Raw genomic sequence first — 12,036 nt, forward strand, 5'->3', positions numbered from 1 at the left:
TAGATATCATATGTGTGATCATAAATAAAGTGAGACTACCTAGCTTTTGGTTTTATCACCATTTCTTTAGGTTTAGATTTAAACATCCAGTTCTTTGGTGGAACATAATCAATGTCTATTTTCCCATTTATACTTACTCTGTAGATCATGGAAGCCATCTTTCTTCTATCCATGTTTCTTTGCTAGAAATTTTTGAAAATATGTTTCATATTTATTTGAAACACACCCTGAATCCATAGGAGTTTCTGAAAGAGTTTCCTTCTCGAGTTTTTCACTTTTGCTTTTGAGACTAGAGTTTTCTTTTTCTAAACTATCAACTCTTTCTTTTAAAATAGAATTTTATTTTATCAGCTCACTATGTGATCCAAAATCAATTACCTGAACTTGTTTCAGATTCTTGTATCTTTTTTGGAGTTTCTGTCTCTTTTTAAGAATTTGAACTAAAGCTAATTAAGTTTAGAATGAGTTAGATGAGAAAATACCACTTCGGAGTCTGGATTTGATTTAGAGGCTTCCATGCTAGCTATATGTGCCATGTTAGCCTGCTCTTCTTCATAGTCATCCTTGGAAGAGTCACTGTCATCCCATGGTTTCATTAACCCTTTATTCTTCTCTCTGAATAATTTCTTCTTAGGCTTTTATTTGTTGAGTTTGGGACACTCATTTTTGTAGTGACCTGAATCTTTTCACTTAAAGAAGATAACCTCTTTGTTATCTCCATACTTTCTTGTTGGAACAAAATTGGCTAATACCACATCTCTTGAGTTTTGATGATGACAAAGTATTTAAAGAACAATTAAGCATTATAACATATATTCAAACTTGTAGGAATATAATCATTAAGAACAAATGAAAGATGTTTGAGGAATATGCATTTGAAGATCAAAATCTTGCTCTGAGGATCACTTCTGAAGACTCTGGCTCTAGTGGTGATCCAGACTCTGAAGAAATCAACTCCGAAAAAAGTCAGACTTTGGTGACCCAGACTATGAAGTGATCAACCTCTGAAGAGTGAACTCTGAAGAAAGTCAACCTCTGAAGAAAAAGCTCTTCAACTGAGGTACTTCTGACAGACTCAAAGACCTTTTGATCACGTGAAGAATTAAGGAAAAATCTCTCTCTTGGGTTTATGAGCTTTAATGGATAATTCCTCATGGAGAAAGGTGATTTATTGACGTGTTTAATCAAGTACAAAGCCAGTGTAACCTTTTGGTGAAAGTATTCACTGCCTCTTTTCTCCCTCTCTATATAACGAGCATATGGGATGATAAAGAAGACTACCAAGCTTCAATATAACATACTTATGTACAGACTCTGAACCTTGACAATCAAAGGGAAGCCACTCTGTCAAATTGCTAGACTTGGAACATCTTAAAACTTGTATATTTTAGAAGTTCATAAGTCTTAGAGTCTTTCTAAGTTATATTCTATCTACACCTATGATTATATATCAAGTGTGGTTGTTACCCATATCTTATTAAAATTTGTTATTGAGTCAGAAGTTTCTTGCTTTAGTGCTTGAGCATTTGAAGTCTCTTACCTGTGTGTTTGAGCATTGGAAGTCTCTTACTTATGGGTTTGAGCAAAGGAAGACTCTTGCTTGTGTGCTTGAGCATTTGGATGTCTCTTATTCACGTGCTTGAGCATTTAGAAGTCTCTTGCTTGTGTGCTTGAGCATATGGAACTCTCTTACTTATGTTCTTGAGCATTTGGAAGTCTATTGCTTGTGTTTGAGCATTTATAATAAGTTTGGTTATAGGGGAAATCCCTTGGAAGTGCAAGGGGACTAGACTACTCTCAAGTTGCGAGAGGCACCAGAATAATTGCTTATGTCTTTGCTTTTACTTTCCTTGCTTCTGCTCATTAATATTTTGCTATTTTAAACTCCGATCCTCCTAGTTAGGTTCTAGTTTAGAATCCGATGAAGGACCTTCATAAGCTATCCAAGCTTTTCTGAGTCAGATTCTATAACGGTAAATTCATGACCATCAAGCTATGGATAAGCTTAACGTCAATAAAACCAGAGTTGCCACCGCGCTTTTATCATTTCCAAAGGAAAAGGGAAAAGAATGAACAAAACCCAAAGATAAGAAGTTTTCAAATCAAAACTAATAAAATGCCAGAGATTACAGGTAAGGGGGTTGATTACACAGAGGGAAGGTGTTAGCACCCAAAGTGTCCTAGGTACTCATAGAGAGCCCTTTTTTTTATGTGTGTATGTGTGTTTGGTATAAAATTATGTTTGAGAAAAATAGAATGTAGGGATGAGAAAAAAATTCATTAATTATGCTTTTGTGTTTGACAAGACCTTCAAACTTGTGCCTACGTTCCAACATAAAAATGAGGGATCAAAACCTCGTAGTTCGTGATAATAATTTCAAAATGAGTGGATTTCTTTTAATTAAAATTTAAGTTAAAAGAGGCAAAAAGGGCCTAAAAGTTTGAATGGGTGTTAGTTCTTTTTGTATTTTGAAATTTTAAGTCAATATGATTAAGTTCATTTGCAAGTTTGATTTAAGAAAAGAGTTTAAAAATTCAATGACATAAGGCCAAAGTTTCCATTTGAAATAAGGTCTTAGTTTGAAATCACAAGCATAGAAAGTTTTAGAAAAGGGGGAGAGATTTTGAAATTTAAGAAGTGGGAGGAGATGAAGAGGCTAATCCTAAGCATAAAATTAAAAGTTAAGAGTTGAAAAGATCTAACCAATGGGATGCAATCCAACATACAAGAATGTCATATAGAAAACCCACTTTCCCTTTGGACTTTGAATCAAGCAATAATCAACAAGCAATTAGCAATATCAGACATCGTAAAGATCAAGGCATCAAATAAAGATGGTCATATCCAAGCAAGCAAATCTCATATCTAGCAGTCTTCTTTGTCTTCTCAGGTATAAGATGAAATACTCCTTGATTGACTCAAAATAATGCATCAGATACAAGATCAAAATAACAGTTGGTATCAAGATAATGTAGCAGATGAGTTCAAATAGATTCCAATACTTGGTCTCAAATCACAATAACTTGGTCTCAAAATGTTGGCATTGGCCAAGTCCTTTTGCATATGAAACATTGCCTAATCCTAAGTCCAAAAGTCCAGATCAAGCTCAACAGTCCACCAATTTTTTTAAAGGTTTTTGTTGTTTATTAGGTATTTTAAGGTCCTAAGACCACAAGCACAAACAAAATACACAAACAAATATATACAATCACAATATATGGCTCAAATGAGCAAAGTAAAAATGGCATAAACATAAACAAGTTAAATGACATGTAAATGGCAATGAATGATAAATGACTAGAAATTATAGTGCATAAAGTAAATGACTTGAAAGTAAAAGCAATATTAATAAAAGTTAGTCAAATGTTAGTCAAGGTTAATTATATGTTAGTGGTGTTTTGCTTTTCAATTGATTAAGTCATTCCATGGAGAACACTCAACCATCTATTCACAAACATGGATCCTTGAACCAAGACATCTTCCAAAGGAAGGAAAAAAGACCAAGTTTCCACACAATACCATGAAAGATGGGAGACTTACAATCTCACTTACTAGAATGCTATGCCTTTAGGGTCAAATTTAGCTCTATGTTAAGCAATCATAATTGAACTTATGTAGAAGTCACAACTATCTGAGGTCAGGCAATAAAAATTTAGGTGTTAATGCATGTTAGAGATTTGGTATAATGAACCAAACTCCTAAAATATACCACACACTAAAAGAAAATATCAAAAGGGATAGACTTATCTTATCCATACTTGTATTGGTCCATCTGACACAAGGTCATTAATGAACCAATTAGCCTTAGGATATTGAGACTTCATTGATCAATGAAAATGATGGGAAAGAATGGGGATGAAGATGAAGAGATAGGGGAGATGAGAGAAACAAAAATTGGTCATGGGAGGAACTTTATCAAATTAAAATCATTCATTCATTTTGGGAGATGAAATGTACATTTCATCAATCCCCTAAATCCAATGATTTTAATTCAATATAAGTCAAATCAACCTTGACCAAGGCCCAAACAAAAATTCAAACATCACAAGACCATAAAAATTTCTCAACACAATTTTTACACAATTAATCAATTATAAATCAAATTAAAAATGCATAAAAATTCAATTTGGTCAAAACCTAAAATCTCTTTAAAACACCAAATAAATGGCCAAGAGATTCATCCTAGGTCAAACAAGGTCAAAGGACCTTAGACAAAAAATTTCATGATTTTTGAAAAGTCAGAAGCATTTTTAAACAATTAAAAACATGCACAAAAACATTTAATTCATGAAAAATATCAGAATTAATCCAAAAAATAATTTTAATTCAGAAAATGAAAGATAAAAATATTTAAAGATTTTTGGTGAAAGTCCCATATTTTTTGGATTAAAAATGAAATTAATATGAATTAAACAAAATAAAGCAATTAAATGAAAAATCAGAAAATACAAAAAAACAAGGGCCATCAAATCTCCCTCATTAATTGAGGTGGCAGATTTGACGGCCACGCGCGCGCTATCCATGGTGGACTCAAGTCAAAACGCCACACGCATGGTAATCAAAACCAATGGCCAAGATTAGAATATGGACCAAGATCAGAATATTGACCAAGATCAGATGGTTGGAACCTTGCCAACACACCACCAGAGCCCTAGCTCTGGTCATCTTCTCTGCTGACGACCACCAGACTGGTCCAACTAAAAATTCATGAAAAATGAAAAATGAATACACTAATTTGAAGAAAAAATGCTCAGGAGCACGAATGTGACCTCTATTTCTTCCAATTCCAAGTATATTGAAAGATACATGGATTTGAAATTTGAGGTTCATGATCTGAGTTTCTTCGATTTAACCTCAAAGCAACTCAATCTTGTTGCCTACATTGGTAGGAATTCAGCAAACCAAAAATCACAAAGATTAGTGAAGAATTAAGAGAGAATTGAAGAGATGAAGTTTTTGAATTTTCACCTTCAAGTTGCTTTAAATTTGCTTGATCTTGATCTGGATTTGCGTGATTCCTCTTCCTCTTGCTTGCAGTGATTAATTGAGATTAAAAGGGCAATGAATTCTTGGAGTTTGAATTCCAAAACAGAAGGTGAAATTCAAACTCGATTTCAATTGAAATCTTCAAGAATTTTATGGAGTGAGGGGTTTGAGTTGTCTTGGCAAAGCTTGGGCAAGGTGTTGATGAAGTTCTAAACTCATAGCACTTGTAATTATAGGGTTATCACATGCTTTCCACACACTTCCATTTGAAAATCCAAAAATAGCAATTTGCATCATGAGCTTGCATGGGTGTGTATAAAGCCCAAAGAATGATTGGTAAAGGTCCAAAATCGTGCACACGTGGTGCTGAAAGCAATGCATTAAGCCATGCAATGTTGAAATGAGATTGAACATGAGAAACTTCCATATGGTACCAAGCATTACACCCATGCACAAGTCTTTCAATATTGATCCAAATGAGATGATATTGGACTTTTTGGAAAGGTGAGATCAAGAGGAACAACTTTCATGTTGAACACTTTTCCATTTTAAGCTTGGATCATGATGAATTGTAAGGTGGAAGTTTGGAAAATCAAACATAAATGAAAATTTTCTAAGTACCAAGTCAAATGTTCACTTCTTCCACCTTGAATAACTTTTGTTATGGACTTCAAATGGAAAAAATTCCTTCATAAAAGCTGTATATCTTTCAAACCTATTAAATTTAGTCAGAAATTTGACCTCATTTGGATTTGGCATGAAGGAGTTATGCATTTTAGAAGTAGAAGAAAATCACTTGTTCAATGGTAATGGCCCAAAATGACCTATAATGTTTCCTCTTGGCACATGCATTTTAAAGTTGAATTTGAACTTCCTCCAAACATCAAAGTTGAATAATACATCTTGAATTTGATCATGGAATTTTAATGGATTTCATATCATAAAAATTGAGCAAGTTATGGTCTTGGGAAGTTGACCTCCTAACTAGGGTTCAGATAAAATAACCTATAATCTTTCACCATAAAAAATGACTTTCCAAGAAAAACTAGCTCTAGAATTCAACATGAAAGTTGTTTTTAATGTAATTATAAGTAAAGTTTCTCTTGGAATAATTTTCATATGGCAAAAATTGTAGGAGATAGGGTCTAGGGAACCCCAGTTTTGACTAGTTGACTTTCTCTAGTCAACCACCATGAACCATCTTTATAGCTTGACATTCTCTTGATTTTTGGGACTCATGGAGGATCATATATGCGTAAAATGATGTAATATGAATTATCCCTTGAAATATTTGATCAAATGATGAAGAAACTTGCTGAGGAAGTCACACAAGATACCTAGATGAATTAGGGCTTCCAAGGCAAACAAGCTTCAAACTCTTGATGATTTCTTGATCAAAATGATATGTTAAGATCATGGGGACCCATGTATGATGTATAAAGTAAATTTGAACCATTTATTGCTTAGTCTCCTTGCATTGAGGGTCTTAAACCCTAGATATGAGCTTGATGAGGCATTGGTGAGCATACACACTACCTACAAATGAACAAAGTTATACATAGACATATTTTTGGTATTTTGGTTAGTAAATAATGAAAAACAAAGTATTATACAATCAAAATGTGCTTGGTGATATCTCCCAATGCAAACCCAATGAGTGAGGGGTAAGGAGGATGCCAAGGTGTGATCCCCAAGCCAATGCATATGATGAGATAGCATGAGGGATCTTAGGGTAAAATTTGGGGTCTTACACTCTGAACTAAGTGTTTAGAATCTTCTTGAAAGCCATCAGAAGTAGAAGTAGAAAAAGCTTAAAAGAAGAAAAAGGCAACATAATTCAACCCCCCTTCTTGTGTTTTTCAAACCTTCATTTCTCTCTCAGAGGTTGACTCAAAGTGTTCACATATTATTCTATAGCCTATGGACTTATTCTATCTTTCTTTACATAGTTGGTTGACCCTTCTGGATAATAGAGACATCTCGTCCTCTTAATCAGAACTTTCTTTAGACTCTTCTTCTTCTCCAGCTTGAAGAGATTTAGTCTTTTCAAACTTGCCTTTAGACTTCAGAACCACATACTTCACTTTCCTTTGGGGCTCATCCTCTTCTAGATCTATTTCATGACTTCTTAAAGATATTGCAAGCTCTTCCAAAGTTGTGTTATTCAGATCCTTTGACACCTTGAGTGGTGTTACCATTGGCCTCCAATTCTTTGGCAGACTTCTAATGATTTTCTTAACAAGATCTGCAGTGGTGTAGCCTTTTTTCAAAACTTTTAATCCATCCACAAGAGTTTGAAAACTTGAGAATATCCTCAATAGTTTCATCTTCTTCCATTTTGAAAGCTTCATATTTCTGGATTGATGCAAAAACCTTAGTTTCCTTTACTTGCTCATTTCCTTCATGATTCATTTCCAAAGAATCAAATATAGACTTAGCTGAGTCTCTATTTGTAATCTTTTTCATACACATTATAAGAAATAACATTCAACAATATTGTTCTTGATTTGTGATGGTTTTTGGTGTCCTTATTTTGTTGTTCATCCATCTTGTTTCTTTCATGCTTTACACCATTTAAATTTATAGGACGTGTGTAACCATCCATCACCATATCCCATAGATCCGAATCATATCCAAGGAAGAAACCTTCGATTCTATATTTCCAATAGTCGAACTTTTCTCCATCAGAGATTGGAGGTTTAGCAGAATAATGATCTTTATCATTGTTGCTTGTGGATGTCATATTGTGTTCCTGAAAGTGGATCTTTATCTGACACAATTAAGTGCTTGACAGAAAAGAGTCAATACCAGACCCGAAGCTCTGATACCAATTGAAGGTACATGAAACATAAGAAATGGGCGTTTGAATTGGGTTTCAGATATGACAACTTTTTACCAAACTAATCACAAACCAAAGACAAGAACAATAATGATAAAAATACACTGGATTTTTATACTTGTTCACTGTTATCTAAGTTAGCCCAGTCCACTCATCAGAGTGATTTCTCCTTTTCTTAAGGTATTAATCCACTAATAAATCAGATTACAAACTCAAAGACCAAATGTCAATGACTTCTCGAGGCTACAGACTAAACTTAGTCACTCAAGGAAAAACTAAAAGATCAACTGTCAATGACTTCTTGAGGCTACCAACTAAACTTAGTCCCTCGAGGAATTTACACAAAGTTACAATGCAAAGATTATACAAGAATGCTTCTTAACAAGCAGATATACAAAATAAGTTTTAGAGTTTACACTTAAGAAAATATACAAATGAAAAGCTCTAAGTGTAATGAGTGTTTTTTTTTCTTTTCATTGTTATATGTCACTTCTATTCTATCTTTCATAATTCTTTTGTCCTCTTTAAATAGATGATCAATAGTACTGTTGGAGGATATAATTGGAAAATTCTTCAACTTCACAGTTGTAATAGTGGTACGAGGTTTATCTATGAAACATGGAGATTCATTAGTAATACATTCCTTAATAATTCCATCATATTTTTCCTTTAAAGGAAACATTTGATTATGCCGCTTGAATGTACGATTTTCAGGAATATTATTTCAATCATAGTTATCTAAATTATTAGCTTCATATTAGAGATTATTTGAAGATTGATCAGAGTTCAGAGTCTTGAAGATTAGACTTTAAAGTCTAGTGGACACGAGGCTTGAATTTATTAGAGTATGTCTGGATTTTCTTTTTAGAAGCGTTGACTAGGTTATCCAGAGTTGACTATCAGTTAAGTACTTTTGTGTATTTTTAACTTGGTTCAGAATCTGATGATGTCCAGAGTCCAGAGTCTTATGATGTCTAGAGTCTAGAGTCTGATGAAGTACAAAGTCCAAAGTCTCTTTATCCAGAGTCTTCTTTATCCACAATCTGGCTTGTTTAGAGTCTATTTTATCCGAGATATGGCTTATTTAGATTTTTCACACTTAATGAAACTATTAGAGTACAAAATTATTCTTTATACTTTGTTATCATCAAAACTCAAGGATTGTAGATGTAGAACCAAACTTGTTCTAGCAGGTATTCAAATACAATAAACTATATCAATTTTTGAACGAAATTGAATATCGCATCAATCCTTATGGATACGATAAACAAATACTTACTTTTGGTGTTGAATACTACAACTATCAAAATGGCGTCGTTGTTGGGGAGTGGTTTAGATATTAAAAGCATTACGTCAGTTCATATTTGTTTAAGAAACTATTACACTTCATATTATACATATATTTTTACCTATCATGTTGCTCACTTGTGTGGTTAAGTTGTGAATTCTATGTATGCAACGTAAAACTCTGGAAAATCAACTTATTTTTTATCCAGAGATTGAAATAACAATCTGAAGGAACAACAACAAAACCAGAAGACGCAAACAACTAGCTAAACAATGAAAGCAACACGAAGAAACTTCTACCTCAAACTCTTCTTCTCCACAACAAATGAAAGTCATAGCTAAGGTCGAAGAAAACACCAGAAATGTCATAAATAACAACCCACCCATAGAGGGAAGTATGCCATGTCATAATAGCCCGAGGCAATAGGCTCACGTGGCCATAACTTATACAAATGCCAGGAAAATTGAGATGAATACATTATTACTTCAGACTATTTATGTGAATCCTTTCGCCGATCATGATTATGAAGATCCTTACACTCACCTCACCAAATTCTTTGAATTATCCGATATGCTTAGAGCTTTGGAAGTAGAAGAGGAAGTTATCTTTATGAGATCATTTTCTCATTCTCTAATTGGTAAGCCTAAGGATTGGTATCTAGACCAACCAACACAAATCATGGCCAGTTGGAATATTCTTGAAGAAAAATTTCTTAATTAGTTCTTTCTGCACAAAATGTTCTTAGATGTAAAGACTACAATTCCTATGTTTTCTCAAGGCTCCACTGAAACACTTTGTGAAGCATGGGAGCGATACAAGTTTATGTTGAGGAAATGTCCTAGTCATGGTTTCAATGATATTACACAACGTCAAATTTTACGCAATGTACTTCAAGCGCAACCCAAACTTCTATTAGATACAACATCATGTGATTCCTTAATCTCTAAGAGTACAAAGGATGCAATATCCATCATTGATTGAATGAAACTCAATGACCACCAAGTCCACTATAATAAAGGTGTATCACAATGGAAAAATGGTATTATCGAGTTAGGAACAAATGATGCGATCCTTGCTCAGAATAAGTTACTAACTCAAACAGTGGAAGAACTCACCAAGCAACTTTCAAACCTTCTACAACAATTCTAGCAAATGCATGAGATACCGAATAAACCATAACATATCTCTTTTTGTGAAATTCACACAGGTGATCATCCTACTGTATTTTTCCCCAACTGTTGAAGAATTGCAATATATAGGAAATTAACAACAAGGGCAAGCACTATATCAAGGAAATCGGGGCTATAAATGCGGAAACAATGCAATTTATGGTCAAGGTTGGAGACAAGATACAGGTACTTCAAACAGGAAGAATCCTTATCAGAATTTCAATCAAAATACTCCACATCCAAACAATACTTTAAAGTTGGAAGACACTTTGAATCAATATATGTAAATGTCAAATGCAAATCAAAAAAGCATTGATGCTTTGACAAAGAATATTGAAACACAAGTTAGGAAGATTGCAAAACAATTAGCTGATCAACAAGTAGGAACCTTCACAGCCAACACACAAACCAATCAGAGGGAGAATTGTAAAGTAATTACAACTCAAAGTTGTAAAGTAATTGAAATTGGAGTTTGTGAGACTTTGCAGAAAGAGAGAATTTTGTTGAGACAAAAGAGAATCAAGAGGAAGAGCAAGAAGAAAATAATAAGAAGGGTGGAGAAGAACAAAAAAAATAAAGAAGCATTTGTTGAAAATGAAACATAAAAAAAGAGAAAAAAACGAGTGATGAGAAGAAACAGAAAAATCAAAGGAAATGAAAAGAAACAATAAAGAGTTCAGTCCGCCAATGAAAAATCTTTCGTATCCCCAAGCTCATGTCAAGAAAGACAAGGAAAGGCAATATGTAAGATTTATGGATATATTCAAATGGTTGCAAATCAATATACCATTTATGGAAGCTTTGGAACATATGACAAAGATCCTTACAAAAAAGAGACGATATATGGATGAAGAGACTATTCATTTAGATGCAAGTTGTAGTTCCATTATTCAAAGAACCCTTCCTAAAAAGGAGAAAGATCTCAGCCGTGTCACGATACCTATCACCATAGGAAGCGTGAACATAGGAAAAGCACTCATTGATCTTGGCTCAAGTATTAATCTAATACCATTATCAGTAATCAGGAGGATAGGTGATTTGGAAATGAAGAATATAAGGATGACACTGCAACTAGCCGATAAATCCATCACACAACCATCCGACATAGCTGAAGATGTTTTGGTCAAGGTGGATTTTTTTTTGTTTCCTATTAATTTTGTGGTACTAGACATTGAAGAGGATGATGATACTCCCCTAATATTGGGTCGACCATTCATGAAAACTGCACGGATGATGATATATGTTGATGATGGAATAATGAAGGTTCAAGTCAAAGATGAAGAATTAAGATTTAACCTATTTGAAACAACACATAATCAAAGAGAAAAAAGAGTTTGTTTTAACCTGGATGCAACTAATGAAATGATCATGGATATGTAAAAACATCCATCAAAGAAAGCAGAGAAAACAAAAAGGGTTGAGGAATGCTTGAATGAGAAAAGTGCATTAATGTAAGCTCATATTTCTCGAGGGACATTGAAAGAGTTGAAACATGAACAAACCAAAAATCTTTAAAGCAAGTTACAAAGGGGCTCTCCAAACTGACCAAGTCAGTAAGCAACATGCTTACCAGAATGACGATATACGGTGCAAGGCATTTGGGAGAAGCAACTTTAAAGCAATATTGGATTTCAAAGAACAAAGTTCAACACAATGTCTAGGTGGTGAGATTTCTCAAGTCACCACAACCACCCCACAAAAAAAAATCTCTAAATCACAAAATAGGCGTCGAGCTAACGACATTAAACAAGAG

The 12,036-nt window shown here is 33.9% G+C and overlaps 1 protein-coding gene and 1 non-coding gene across 2 annotated transcripts; one reads left to right on the top strand and one right to left on the bottom strand.

The window, feature by feature from the left end:
• Positions 1 to 9,857: 9,857 nt before the first annotated feature.
• LOC127116753 (small nucleolar RNA R71) lies at positions 9,858 to 9,965 on the bottom strand. Its single transcript, XR_007801544.1, has one exon. It is a non-coding gene; the product is annotated as a small nucleolar RNA R71 (small nucleolar RNA).
• Positions 9,966 to 10,970: 1,005 nt separating this feature from the next.
• LOC127092217 (uncharacterized) lies at positions 10,971 to 11,663 on the top strand. Its single transcript, XM_051031065.1, has one exon. It carries the CDS (start codon positions 10,971 to 10,973, stop codon positions 11,661 to 11,663), a length of 693 nt encoding a protein of 230 aa, XP_050887022.1.
• Positions 11,664 to 12,036: the final 373 nt, after the last annotated feature.

This window comes from Lathyrus oleraceus, chromosome 1 (assembly GCF_024323335.1).
Source record: "Lathyrus oleraceus cultivar Zhongwan6 chromosome 1, CAAS_Psat_ZW6_1.0, whole genome shotgun sequence".
Lineage (NCBI taxonomy): Eukaryota > Viridiplantae > Streptophyta > Magnoliopsida > Fabales > Fabaceae > Lathyrus > Lathyrus oleraceus.

Bases quoted from the DNA above. Each gene is read 5' to 3' on its own strand.
- LOC127092217 (XM_051031065.1), top strand. From the start codon at position 10,971: ATGAAAAATCTTTCGTATCCCCAAGCTCATGTCAAGAAAGACAAGGAA.